This window comes from Podarcis bocagei, assembly GCF_964188305.1.
Source record: "Podarcis bocagei genome assembly, chromosome: 3".
Classification (NCBI taxonomy): Eukaryota; Metazoa; Chordata; class Lepidosauria; order Squamata; family Lacertidae; genus Podarcis; species Podarcis bocagei.
The window spans coordinates 109729833-109744449 of record NC_138127.1 but is presented as its reverse complement, the minus strand read 5'-3'; the positions used below and the strand labels follow the sequence as shown (position 1 = coordinate 109744449).

The following is a 14617-nucleotide window of genomic DNA, read 5'->3' as shown; positions in this document are numbered from 1 at the left end:
CATTTTGGACTCACAGCTGTCCATGGAGGCACAGGTCAAATCTGTGTCCAGGGCAGCTGTTTACCAGCTCCATCTGGTACGTAGGCTGAGACCCTATCTGCCTGCGGACTGTCTCGCCAGAGTGGTGCATGCTCTGGTTATCTCCCGCTTGGACTACTGCAATGCACTCTATGTGGGGCTACCTCTGAAGGTGACTCGGAAACTACAACTAATCCAGAATGCGGCAGCTAGACTGGTGACTGGGGGCGGCGGCCGAGACCATATAACACCGGTCTTGAAAGACCTACATTGACTCCCAGTATGTTTCCGAGCACAATTCAAAGTGTTGGTGCTGACCTTGAAAGCCCTAAATGGCCTCGGCCCAGTATACCCGAAGGAGCGTCTCCACCCCCATCATTCTGCCCAGACGCTGAGGTCCAGCGCCGAGGGCCTTCTGGCGGTTCCCTCATTGTGAGAAGCAAAGCTACAGGGAACCAGGCAGAGGGCCTTCTTGGTGGTGGCACCTGCCCTGTGGAACGCCCTTCCAGCAGATGTCAAAGCGATAAATAACTACCTGACATTCAGAAGACATCTTAAGGCAGCCCTGTTCAGGGAAGTTTTTAACGTGTGACATTTGACTGTATTTTTGGTTTCTATGGAAGCCGCCCAGAGTGGCTGGGGAGGCCCAGCCAGATGGGCGGGGTATAAATAAATTATTATTATTATTATTATTATTATTATTATTATTATTATTATTATTAATGTTTAATAGGTTATTGTATTTTAGTGTTTTGTTGGAAGCCGCCCAGAGTGGCTGGGGAAACCCAGCCAGATGGGCGGGGTATAAATAATAAATAATTATTATTATTATCATCATCAACATCATCATCATCATCATCATTAATACCTGCAAGGCAGGTTCGGCTGAGAGGCAGCAGCAAACCCAAGCCCACCCACTGAGCTCCACAGATTTGAACCCTGATCTCTCTCAGGTCCTAGCCCACAAACGCCACACTGCCTATGGAGATACTGCCATTGAGGCTTGAACCTGGAGCCTTCTGCATGCAGAGCACGTGTCCTGCCAGTGATCTCACAGCCCTTCTGCAATCCCCTCCCCTCTCCAGCTTTCCCTACGCCTCCCATTCACACAAAAAAGACCATTTAGCATTGCTCCGTTTAATTTTTAACACAAGGCAGCCCTGGCGAGCGAAGGGTCCCCTCCTTTCAAGGATGCCTCCTCCCTCCTGATTTCCTCTCTCGCTGTGATTGACAGCTGTTCAGCTAAGGGTTCAATAAAGGAGAGGCGAGATAGAGGAATCCATGCTGATGCCTCTTGTAACTGAGAGAAGAGAGGGATCAAAAGGAAGCCAGTAGGGTAGAGAGCCTGGATTCCTGATGAGGCAGAATGAGAAGGTTACTAAATCCTTGGCTGAGAAAGCAAGAAGTAAACAGAAGCCCTTGAAAAGGGAAGGAGAAGAAGCTGGAACAGCAGAATCTAGTCCTTGAAGAAGCAGAGGGCTGGGAGGTGCTGATGCCCCAGTTTGCTGTGTCGGGTGCTCCCCCCATCATCTCTCCCCACCCCACCACCCTCCGGCACAGCGCAGCAGTTTTGAGAGGTGCAAGGGAGAGGAAGGAAGGACCACATATTAATTAACCAGGGCAGCTTGCAAGCCTGACAGCGAGCAAGACCTTCTTGTTGGAGGGAGCAGGAGGAGGAGGCACAGCTGCTTTGCCTGCAGGCCAGAGGGAGCATCATGGCCTGCCGGAGAGGCCTGGTGGATTGCACGGCGGCCGTGGACCGACACATTTGCAACGGTAAAGCCGAGACGCTTGCATGGCCGCCGGGGGAGCATGCAATGAGGAGAGAGTGAGAGGATGGGGTTATGGGGCTGTAGGGGTCTTGGGCTCTGTTGCCGGCCTCTGACACAGGCTCCTTGCGTCAACCTGGGCATGACACTTGTGAGACTGTAGAACTGTAGAGTTGGAAGGGACCCCCAGAAATCATCTAGTCCAACCCGCTGCAACGTAGATGGCGGCTAACAGATTGAAGTTGAATCCTGACAAGACAAAAGTACTGTTTTTGGGAGGACAGGAGGCAGGCAGGTGTGGAGGATTCCCTGGTCCTGAATGGGGTAACTGCCCCTGAAGGACCAGGTGAGTCATTTTGGACTCACAGCTGTCCATGGAGGTGCAGGTCAATTCTGTTTCCAGGGCGGCTGTCTACCAGCTCCATCTGGTACACAGGATGAGACCCTATCTGCCTGCGGACGGTCTCGCCAGAGTGGTGTATGCTTTAGTTATCTCTCGCTTAGACTACTGCAATGATTACTTATGGAGATCAAGAGACTTGGTTCCTAGGATTATTAAAACTGAAATTTGTCCTAAGACTTGCTCTGATCACAATGCAGTGTTTTTGGATATGTGGGGCTACCTTTAAAGGTGACTCAGAAACTACAACTAATCCAGAATGCGGCAGCAGACTGGTGACTGGGAGTGGCTTCCGAGACCACATAACACCGGTCTTGAAAGACCTACATTGGCTCCCAGTATGTTTCCGAGCACAATTCAAAGTGTTGGTGCTGACCTTTAAAGCCCTAAACGGCCTCGGTCCAGTATACCTGAAGGAGCATCTCCACCCCCATCATTCTGCCCGAACACTGAGATCCAGCGCCGAGGGCCTTCTGGCGCTTTCCTCATTGCGAGAAGCGAGATTACAGGGAACCAGGCAGAGGGCCTTCTCGGTAGTGGCACCCGCCCTGTGGAACACCCTCCCACCAGATGTCAAAGAGAAGAACAACTACCAGATTTTTAGGAGACATCTGAAGGCAGCCCTGTTTAGGGAAGCCTTTACATCCATCAAAACTTATTTACACTGTTGAATTTATCTTAAGGCTGCCAGCATTTTTAAATGAACACCATTTTCACTCATATATTCATAGGCATTTTCCACTCTTCTTTAAAGGTGTGTTCTTCTTGTTCTCTTATTCTACACGTTAAGTTTGCAAGCTGTGCGTCAGTTAAAGTTGCCATTCTTCTTTAGTTGGTATCTCTCTCATTTTCCATTTTGGGGCTAACAAAACACGGACCGCAGTAGTAGCATACATATATACAGTGGTACCTTGGGTTACATAAGCTTCTGGTTACAGACTCTGCTAACCCAGAAATAGTGCGTCAGGTTAAGAACAGAAATTGTGCAGCGGCGGCACGGCAGCAGCAGGAGGCCCCATTAGCTAAAGTGGTGCTTCAGGTTAAGAACAGTTTCAGGTTAAGTACAGACCTCCGGAACGAATTAAGTGCTTAACCTGAGGTACCACTGTACAGTGGTGCCCCGCAAGACGAACGCCTCGGAAGATGAAAAACTCGCTAGACGAAGGAGTTTTTCGTTTTCTTAGCCGCTTCGCAAGACGCATTTCCCTATGGGCTTGCTTCGCAAAACGAAGCTTGCCCCGCAAGCTCCGGGGATAGCAGGGAAGCGCAGCGCGTCTTCCCCGCTGTCCCCGGACCTCTTTTGAAGCAAGGGGCGGCGGGGAGAAGATCGCTTCTCCCCGTTGCCAGCCCCACAATCTCCGGGGACAGAGGGGTCTCTCCCTGGACCCCTTTTGAACCAAGGGGCGGCAACGGGGAGAAGTTATTCTCCCTGCTGCCCCTTCCCTTGCTTTAAAACAGGTCCGGGGACAGAGGGGAAGGCGCGCGGCGCTTCCCCTCTGTCCCCGGACGGTCTCCATAGGAACGCATTGATTGATTTTCAATGCATTCCTATGGGAAACCGTGCTTCGCAAGACGGAAAACTCGCAGGAAGAAAAAACTTGCGGAACGAATTAATTTTGCCTTGCGAGGCACCACTGTAGTCTTTTTTGACACCTGGTTTGTCATGCAGCTTCCTAAGTTTCCTTCGCCCCCTAGAAACCTTGTGCTTAATATTGATGATGGTGTGTGAAGAAGTGTCAAGATTTGAGGACAATCAAATAAACATTTAAACATTTCACTGCAGTATAGTAGAGTACCCAGATAATTTCATTTCATTTTTATTTTATTTTTTTGGATACACGACCAGAAACAGTACCCTCGCCTCTCTTCAAGAGCATTGGCTATTCTTCTACACTTCTCCACCACATATTGCTGTGAGCTGGGATGTCCGACTCTGACAAATATGACAGATCAGAAAAGAGAAAGGTTTCTTTGCGTTGCTGAGGAGAGGAGAGTTTGACTCAAATTAGACCTAATACAAATGAGATTATCTGGCAAAAGCAAGCTCACACCTCTCAGTGAGTTTGCAGACCTGCTTAAGGTACGTATGTAAGAGGCTCGTTTCGAATTATATTTTGGGAAGGATTACGTAGCTGCATAATTTCATGCATTCTGGATGCCCCATGAGCATATTATAAAGCAGTTGTGCTCTGTGTTAGAAATCAAGCGCTGCAATGAATTGTTTCTTTTTGTTTTCCAATGTATTTCTTATCAATGAAACAATCAGTGTGGAGCAAGCAGATTTTCATTCTGAGAGTGTGGGAAAAGCAGAGGAAAAAGTCTGAGAACCACTGAGTTGGGGGAAAGTTCAGCCAGTGCCGAAGAGAGCGAAAGGAAAGCAGTTGGATTCTTAGCTGTGGGCAACTGCAAAAGGGATGTGTGTCTTACTTGCTGGGATTTCCAAAATTGAGGCGCCGAGGCACAGAATTGCGTAACAGTTTTGCAAAGATAGACTTTAAGTGTCCTAGAAGGCAAGGCAGCTCCTTTCCCACCCAAAGTGCTCCAGATCTGGCGAACCAGAGCAGCACACAGAAACGCTGTTTACCTTCCTGCCAGAGCGGTACCTATTTATCTACTTGCACTTTGACATGCTTTTGAACTGCTAGGTTGGCAGGAGCAGGGACCGAACAACGGGAGCTCACCCTGTTGCGGGGATTCGAACCGCCGACCTTCTGATCGGCAAGTCCTAGGCTCTGTGGTTTAACCCACAGCTCCACCCGTGCCCCAGGCGATAGGATAGCCATCTTCAAATATCTCAAGGGCTGTCCCATGAAAGATGGAGCAAGCTTGTTTTCTCCTGCTCCGGAGGGTAGGACTCGAACCCATGGCTTCAAGTTCCAAGAAAGGAGATTCAGACTAAACATTAGGAAGAACTTTGTGACAGTAAGAGCTGTTCAATGGTGGAACAGACTCTCTCAGAAGGTTGTGGACTCTCCTTCCTTGAAGGTTTTTAAGCAGAAGTTGGATAGTCATCTACCAGGGATGCTTTAGTTGAGATTTCTGCATCGCAGGGGGTTGGACTAGATGACCTGTGGTGTCCCATCCAACTCTATGATGCATTATCACCCCTGATCCCCTCTAGCTAAATTCACCTAGGAGTAATTTAGGCCCTAAAATTAATATCCCATGCAGTAAGCAATTTTGCAAACACCCCCCTGAAGACCAATTCAATTTCCCTAGAATCTGTTACCCATCCAGAATCACTCAAAGACTTGCGATGGGGACAAAGCTCATCAACTCTCTTTCCCCCGCCTTTGGTGGGCAGTGTCTACAGAAGCAAAATGGGCCATGGATTTGGGTGAGGACTTCACAAAAGGATCAGATGAACTCTAAAAGCAGGAGAGGGCTGCCATGGCTGTTGGGTATGATAACAAAAATGGAACTTCCAAGATCAGTGTATCTCAGACAACCAGTTTTGGGGGGCAAATTGAATGGGGTGGCTGTTGCTGCCATGCTCTTCTGGGGGCTTCCTAGTGTGGGTTTCTGGTGGCCACTGTTGAGAATGGAATGGGGGGCACGTTGGATCCTTGGTCTGGTCTGATAGGGGAAAGGCTCAGACCATTCTTGCTCAACGCTTTTGAAAATGCCCTCTGTGCATGCTCAGCGATGCTCTGTTTTTTGTGCTCTGTGTGGTGCTACAATAAGTTGCTTATAGGGGGACATGGGTAGCGCTGTTGTCTAAACCATTGAGCCTCTTGGGCTTGTTGATTGGAAGGTCGGCGGTTCGAATCCCCACGACAGGGTGAGCGCCTGTTGCTCTGTCCCAGCTCCTGCCAACCTAGCAGTTTGAAAGCACGCCAGTGCAAGTAGATAAAGGGGTACCGTTGCGACATGAAGGTAAATGGCGTTTCCGTGCGCTCTGGTTTCCATCACAGTGTCCCGTTGCACCAGAAGCAGTTTAGTCCTGCTGGCCATATGACTTGGAAAGCTGTCTGTGGACAAACACTGGCTCCCTCGGCCTGAAAGCGAGATGAGAGCCGCAACTCCATAGTCGCCTTTGACTGGACTTAACTGTCCAGGCATCCCCAGAAGCCTGCCCCACATAATGTCCTTTTTAAGGACATAAAAAAAGCTCAACAATTTTGGCTGCCCCCCAACCAAAATCCTGGTTGTTGTTGTTTAGTCGCTTAGTCGTGTCCGCCTCTTCGTGACCCCCTGGACCAGAGCACGCCAGGCACGCCTGTCTTCCACTGCCTCCCGCAGTTTGGTCAAACTCATGCTGGTAGCTTCAAGAACACTGTCCCACCATCTCGTCCTCTGTCGTCCCCTTCTCCTTGTGCCCTCCATCTTTCCCAACATCAGGGTCTTTTTCAGGGAGTCTTCTCTTCTCATGAGGTGGCCAAAGTCTTGGAGCCTCAGCTTCACGATCTGTCCTTCCAGTGAGCACTCAGGGCTGATTTCCTTAAGAGGTTTGATCTTCTTGCAGTCCATGGGACTCTCAAGAGTCTCCTCCAGCACCAGAATTCAAAAGCATCCATTCTTCCGCGATCAGCCTTCTTGATGGGCCAGCTCTCACTTCCATACATCACTACTGGGAAATCCTGGTTACACCCATGCAAAGGAGCATTGCGCAACGTGTCACCCCCCCGGCCTGCTTTGCTCTCACACACCCCCCCCCGCCCCAGAAGACATCATTTATACGTATCATGAGCTGTTTTCCCCCTCCCCCTGCTGTCTTCCAGTTTCTTAGGCTACCTGAGCAAGGAAATCTCTGGTGCATTTGAATATCCGGCGCAGTCCTTGCTCTCCACCAGCAGATGTATAAATAGCCCTTGCGGTCCGGAGCTGAGGCTGAGCTGATCCTCCCTCCACCCGTCCGCCCCCCCCCCCAACACCCCCCCTGGAGCTTTTGCTGACGTCACCCAGTGATGCAGTCAGTGAGTCCCGTCCCCCTACCTCGCCTGCAAAGAGAGAGAGAGATAATTCTGAAGCAAAATCCGCAATTCTGCTCCGATTGTGGGTTCCTGTTTCAGATGGAGAATTTCAACAGCAGAGGAAGAAGCCGTTGAGAAGCAGATCGTCCCAATTTATTCAGGAGGAAAAAATACCCCAGGCTGTATGTCTCCAAATTTGAGACCCTAACATTTGCAGTAATATTTGCTGCTGGATCTGAGGGACAGCAGGAGTGAGGCAGAGCCACAATGGATTTTTCAAAACATGATTGCCTTAGGCATCATAAGCCGGAAGGTTTAGAAGTGTGGCTTTCGCTTTTGTTTTAAATTGGGGTTGTTGTTTTTAAGACATCCCCCTCAAAATTAAAATTCAGAAGTGACATGTTTTTTTATTATCTGAAATCTGAAATTCCCATTTCACTTTTTAAAATAATAATAATAAAATAATTTCATTTATATCCCGCCCTCCCCTGCTGAGGCCGGGCTCAGAGCAGCTAAAAACAATAAAAGTAACACAGCATTCTAAAACCAATACACTGATTTATTAACAAACAAACGAAGTGCAAACATAACAACAAAAACGAAAACGGAGTCAAAAATGGGAGGACAAATGTACAGAGATCCAGGGCAATTCTAAAGGGATAATAAGGTATTGACTCATACAAACAGTAAATAATTATAAAAAATACTGTACCAGTATTCCCCACCTGTGAGTTACATCACAAAGGAGAATGAAGCTTCAATATAGTCGTGAATGAGTCAGATATCTGCATATCTGCTGATGACGCTAAATGAGCCTGTGCCCCAGTATAGATACAAAAACTAATATCATGCCAATTTCACTTTTTATATACTGTATATAACGTTTGAGCAGGGGGAGATTTCAGCTGTGCTGCAGTCAATAGAAGAGGAGGGCTTTGGGAGAGATTTCCCACTGTTGATATATGTAATTTCCCCTGCAGTTTCCGCGAAGTGTAGAGTTGGAAGATACCCCTGGAGTCATCCAGTCCAAGTTAGCTTGGCAGAAGCCAGGAGGAGAGAGATTTCTTCCAGGCCCAGGAGCCCAATTTCTGAATCAAAGGTTTCTTGAAGGAGTGTCTCCACCCCCATCATTCTATCCAGACACTGAGGTCCAGCTCCAAGGGCCTTCTGGCGGTTCCCTCACTGCGAGAAGGGAGGCTACAGGGAACCGGGCAGAGGGCCTTCTCAGCAGTGGCGCCCGCCCTATGGAACGTCCTCCCACCAGATGTCAAAGAGAAAAACAACTACCAGACTTAGAAGACATCTGAAGGCAGCCCTCTTTAGGGAAGCTTGTAATGTTTGATGCATTACTGTATTTTAACATTTTGTTGGAAGCCGCCCAGAGCGGCTGGGGAAACCCACCCAGATGGGCAGGGTATAAATAATAAATTATTATTATTATGACTTCTTCAAGTCACAAGAAAGGAGATTCTCACTAGACATTATGAAGAACTTTCTGATGGCAAGACCTTTTCGGCAGTGGGACAGTCTCTCTCAGGAAGCTGTGGCCTCTTCTAGTTCCTTGAAGGTTTTTAAGCAGAGGTTGGAGGGCCACCTGTCATGGATGCTTCAGCTGAGATGCCTCCATCGCCGGGGTTGGTCTAGATGACCCCTGGGGTCCTTTCGAACCCTACAGTTCAATGGTTCTTGGATTTTATAAGATCAACATGGCGATTTCCAGAAATTGCCCACACCTCTTCCCTCTCCACCCAACACATATCATACAGGTGTGGGGGCAGAAGGACAGCAGTTAGGGGTCCGTCTGTCAGGGACTCCTGCATCGCAGGGGGCTGGACTAGATGACCCCCAGGACCCCTTCCAATGCTTCCACCATCCCTTCCACCATTCCTTCTATGTGGGGCTACCTTTGAAGGTGATGCGGAAACTACAACTAATCCAGAATGTGGCAGCTAGACTGGGGACTGGGAGCGGCCGCCGAGACCACATAACACCGGTCTTGAAAGACCTACATTGGCTCCCAGTACGTTTCCGAGCACAATTCAAAGTGTTGGTGCTGACCTTTAAAGCCCTAAACGGCCTTGGTCCAGTATCCCTGAAGGAGCGTCTCCACCCCCATCGTTCTGCCTGGACACTGAGGTCCAGCACCAAGGGCCTTCTGGCAGTTCCCTCACTGCGAGAGGCCAAGTTACAGGGAACCAGGCAAAGGGCCTTCTCGGTAGTGACACCTGCCCTGTGGAACGCCCTCCCACCAGATGTCAAAGAGAACAACAACTACAGTGGTACCTCGGGCTACACACGCTTCAGGTTACATACGCTTCAGGTTACAGACTCCACTAACCCAGAAATAGTGCTTCAGGTTTAGAACTTTTCTTCAGGATGAGAACAGAAATCGTGCTCGGGTGGCACGGCAGCAGCGGGAGGCCCCATTAGCTAAAGTGGTGCTTCAGGTTAAGAACAGTTTCAGGTTAAGAACGGACCTCCAGAACGAATTAAGTACTTAACCCGAGGTACCACCGTACCAGACTTTTAGAAGACATCTGAAGGCAGCCCTGTATAGGGAAGTTTTTAATGTTTGATGCATTACGGTATTTTAATATTTTGTTGGAAGCCGCCCAGAGTGGCTGGGGAAGTCCAGCCAGATGGGCAGAGTATAAATACTAAATAATAGTAATAATAATAATAATAATAATAATAATAATAATAATAATAATAATAATAATTTCACCATCCTGCAATTCACTGGAGGTTTTGAATCAGACATCCACCTTCCAGGGATCCCCTTACCTGCGATTCCTGCCTTGCAGCCCACCATTCTCTCCCTGAAGCCCCTCCTCAGGGTACCGGAGACCCCCCCCCCGCTCTTCCGACTCCCCCTGAGAGGGGCGTGTCTAACCGAGGACACCCCCCCCCAGGGATGGACTAGATGGCCTCTGGGAATCCTTCATCCCAAGTCCACCACTCTCTCCCTGAAGCCCCTCCTCAGGGTACCAGAGACCCGCACTCCTCCGACTCCCCCCGAGAGGGGCGTGTCTAACCGAGGACACCCCTCCCCGAGGGATGGACTAGATGGCCTCTGGGCATCCCTCCTCCCAAGCCCACCACTCTCTCCCTGAAGCCCCTCCTCAGGGTACCAGAGACCCCCTCTCCTCCGACTCCCCCCGAGAGGGGCGTGTCTAACCGAGGACACCCCCCCCCGAGGGATGGACTAGATGGCCTCTGGGGATCCCATTTCCCAAGCCCACCACTCTCTCCCCGAAGCCCCTCCTCAGGGTACCAGAGACACCCCCCCCACTCTTCCAGAGGGGCGCGTCTAACTGAGGACCCCCACCCACCCTCTCTCCGCCCACGCGCAGAAGAACCCCCCCCCCCGTTCATTCATGCCCGCCTGTCTCCGCCTTCTCCGGGTCTCCGCCGCGGCGGTGAATGAGCGGCGCCGCAGAGCGAGCAGGGGAGCGCGGCGGAGCGGGCGCGGCGAGCCGGGGCTCCGCTGGCGAGCCATGTACGGTAAGGGGGGGCGCGCGATGGGGGGGGGGGTTCCCGCTTGGCTCTCCTTTTCCCCGACATCACCAGGGACTGGCACCTTGGACCCTCCGTTTGCTGCGGGTTTTGCTTTTTCCTTTTCCTTTCTGCCTGGTTTTCTCTCTTTTTTTGGAGTGGGTGGGGGTGAAATGTTGATCGTGCCATCATCCCCCTGTCCCCCCCCCAATTCCGCCCAAGAAGGTCACTTTCCAGCTACACCTCCTAGGGGTCGCCTCGCCCACCAGAAAGATGCAGGGGAACAGGCAAGCATCGCTGCCCCCCCCCCATCTGAAAAAGATGCTCGAGGGATGCGGGGAGCGTTGCGCGGCTGTGTCAGGAAAGAAGAAATAAATAAAGCGGTCTTTCATCAGTTCTGGCCCCAGGAAACAAGATCTCCCCAGTTCTGCTTGGTTGTTGTTGTTGTTGGGCGTGTTTATTTTTTTTTGGGGGGGGGGTCTCGCAAAGAAGAGCGTCCCCCCCAAAAAAAAAAAATCTCCAAGGCCTGATAAATAGGTATCTCGTGGCGTTTCTGCACCATACCTGTCAACTTTTCCCTTTTCTGGTGAGGAATCCTATTCGGAATAAGGGAATTTCCCTTAAAAAGGCGGCAGGGGGGGGGAACGTTGACAGCTATGTTCTGCACTGAAGCTGCTGGGAGAAGCAGTTCTATGCAAAACGGAGGGGGGGGGCTGACTGGGAAGGAAAGAGTTAAGCAGCCCCCTCTCCTCCTTGTCCCTCCTCCCCCCCCCCCTTCTGAAAATCACAATATCCGCAAGGGCTGATATTGAAAAAGAAAGAAAGAAAGGATTATTTTTTTAAAAAAAATAATGTAACTGGGTAGTGTGGTCCACAGGTCCGGCGTGTGTCCGAACTGTGCCCCCCCCGCCCCGCATCCAGCTTCAGATGGCAGTTTAAAATCATCCCCTGCTCTCCCAAAAAAAAAGGCATGAAAGAGAATTCCCCGCAGGTAGAAATCAAGACTGACAGGGGAGTTTCTTTGGTGTTACGGAGCATGCAAGGTCTTGTTCGGGTGGCTCCACAGGGACATGGAGAAGAAATTGTGGAAATGTAGAGTTGGAAGGGGCACCAAGGGTCATCTAGTCCAGCCCCCTTAAAGTTGTCTTTTTATGACCGCCCCCCCCCCAAAAAAATATCACGGCATTTCCTTTCCTCCAGTTTCCATCCCCCCCCCCCAATTTCCCTGGAACTCCGAAAGACTACAAAGGACTCCAAGGCTGGAGTCCAGTAGAATAGAGCTCTGCAGAGAATTTAAGGGCATCAAAGGGTTAATCTCCCCCCCCCCCCGCCCGCAAAAATAAAAATCCCCTCTTGTATTGACAGCCTATTGAACAAAAGTTGTAGCCTCTGCTGGAGACCAGGGAACGCTTCTGCTGCGCAGGCAACAATTTGTTTTTTTAATTTTTTTTATTTTCAATGCAGAATCATAACAAAAATTACAAACATTGAATCCAAAATAATACTATACAAAAAAAAGGAACATACAAAAAAAAGAAAAAAAAGAAAAAGGAAACAAAAACCAAAGGAAACAAAACTAAACAAAACATAAACGAAAAAGCACACATCTACAGATAAAAACCATATCATTACGTACATAAACACGTATTGACTTCCTTTGTTCTAAGACCTCAAAAAATTTACTCTTACTATATTGTTGTGTCTAATTAGATTACTTTGTACTTTTTTTAAAAACACCATTTTTATTTTTCTTTAACCCTGTAAAGCACCATTCATTACACACCAATATACTTAATCCAGAACAATGTTTTTTCATATACTCTTTAGCACAACCCCATTCTTTTAATAATTTCTGGTCCGATTGTCCCCTTATGAATGCCGTGAGTCTTGCCAGATTTATGTATTCACAAAATTTAATTTACCAGTCTTTCACTGATGGAATTTTTCTCCCTTTCCAGCAGGCAACTATTTTTGGCCACTGCTCCCTCCCCCCCCCCACAAAAAACCCTGTGTTGTTACTTAATTCCCTTGGAATGCCATATTCAATGGGTCCCAATTCTGCCCCCCCCCCCATATTTTGCTTGCAATAACGCAGCCTGGTGTCTGCAGCTGCCTTGCTCTGGGGGTGCAAATCCAGGAGAGGTTGGTCTGTGGGATTTTTTGGGGGGGTAATCTGTGCAATTGGGTGTATGTGGGGGGTCCTCTGTTATCATAGAATCATGGGGGCCCCCAGGGGTCATCTAGTCCAACCCCACTGCAATGCAGCATTTGCAGCTGTGGGTCTGTGTTTACAATCTGCTTTGTGTGTGTGTGTGTGTGTGTGTGAATCTGGGAATGGTTACCCCCCCCCTCCTGTTCAGGTTTGTCTGGCGAGCAATGCCATCCCAGGGCCCCGATCCTGCAGATAGCAGGTCAGCTCCCGCAGCCCCCTCCGAAAGCCAGCTTCAGTGATGCAGCTCGTCTTTCTCCAGATTGATTGATTGATATTTATTACGGCCATTGGCCTGTCACACGACAATTTCCCACCAACATATATATACTTAAACCTCCAAATTTAAAACAGCCAAAAACTTACAAAAACAGACAAGAACCAAAGCAAAATAAGCAAAAGACCAACAGCATACATTACAATAAATTTGCAACATAAACATCGCCCTCTGCTCATAAATTAATAAAAGACATCAGTGGTGGTATCACCTAGTTACATCCTAAAACATAGATCATGGTTTAAAAGGGTTATCCGAGCCGCACAGGAGTCCGTTTTTCTTCTTTAGGGATAGGACGCTGATCAAGAATCTGGCAACCGTAAGTGATCTTAGGGGGTCTTCATCATTTAGTAGATATCTCAGTTTGGCTTCATTCGAATCATCGGCGATTCCCTTTAGATATGGATCAAGAAACTTGCTCCTGGCCGATGAGTGAGAAGCACAATCAAAGATTATGTGATGCAACGATTCCGGTGCCCCACAATTACAATCACATAAAAGCGATATCTGTCCATTGGAGAATCTATTTCTCAGCACGTTCGATGGGAAGGTGTTGAATCTTGCCTTTACAAAGGCATATCTATGAGCCGAAGAAGTTAAGGAATTCAAATAATTTGGGAGCCTTAAGAGGGGTAATAAACCAAGGTTTTGAGGTGAGCAGGTACCATGGTCTTTCTCCAGAGTTGCAACAGGAAGATGTTTCTGAATCAGGGCTTGCAAAGGCAACTGGGGGGGGGGGGGCATTTGCACAAGGTTCGCACACACCTAGCCGGCTTCTGCTGCGTCAAACTCTGAGATTCCTTGTGAACGCTGAGCCAAGAGAGCCTTCTTTCTGAGGCTGATTTTGTCGTCGTTCCATTGCAACCCAGAGACTCAGACTAGGAAGGGTCATCTAGTCTAACCTCCGGCGATGCACGAATCTGGTTGGTTGGTGAGCTGAAAATACGTCCTCCTAGGATTGCCACTTCCCCAGTGTTTCGTTGGCTGGTTTTGCTCTGCTGCCCTGAGCCAGGAGCTCCTTAGCTGCTGCATCTCTGCTTGCAGGGCAGTTTTGTCTGTGACCGACTCTTTCTGTTTGAATGTCCACGAACGTTCTGTGCCTGATCCGTAGTGGAGGGAGTAAAGATGAGTTCAAAGATCGATGCAAATACCACTGCAACCTTTGGGGTTGTGTTTTTTCCTTCTTCCTTTTTTGGCTTGATCTATTTTGGCTTGCATCCCAGTCATGGGTGAATCATGTTTCGTGAATAAACTGTGATATTGGGGCTGGGCTTGTTTTGGGATTTTGATATGGCAGTGCATCTCAACTGCAGTACTTAACCCTTGCTTTGTGGAATATTCCATTTCCTTCGGAAGATCAGTCCTTAATATGGAATAGCTACCGAGGAGAGAGATCCCCAGTTAACAAAAGAGACTTGCTGCAGTTTAGCTGGACCACAGAATCACAGCACTGTAGAGGTGAAAGGGACACCAAAGGGCCATCTAGTCCAGCCCCCTGGAATGTGCAGGAACCACCGCTAAGGAATCCCCGACAGA

General features: G+C 49.0%; 1 protein-coding gene across 5 annotated transcripts in view; it reads left to right on the top strand.

Annotated features, from left to right (window-relative positions):
- EFR3B (EFR3 homolog B) overlaps nucleotides 1-14617 on the top strand; it is a 130331-nt gene that overhangs the window by 18164 nt on the left and 97550 nt on the right. The window contains exon 1 of one of the 5 annotated variants that reach the window (XM_081188513.1): nucleotides 1152-1794. The exons of 2 other annotated variants lie outside the window; for them this stretch is intronic. In XM_081188513.1, coding sequence (XP_081044639.1) covers nucleotides 1734-1794 — 61 coding nt within the window. In that variant the 5' untranslated portion in view covers nucleotides 1152-1733. Of the gene's footprint in view, nucleotides 1-1151; nucleotides 1795-10502; nucleotides 10605-14617 lie in introns of those variants that run through there. 2 more of the 5 variants (XM_081188512.1, XM_081188516.1) reach the window with 2 other exon arrangements.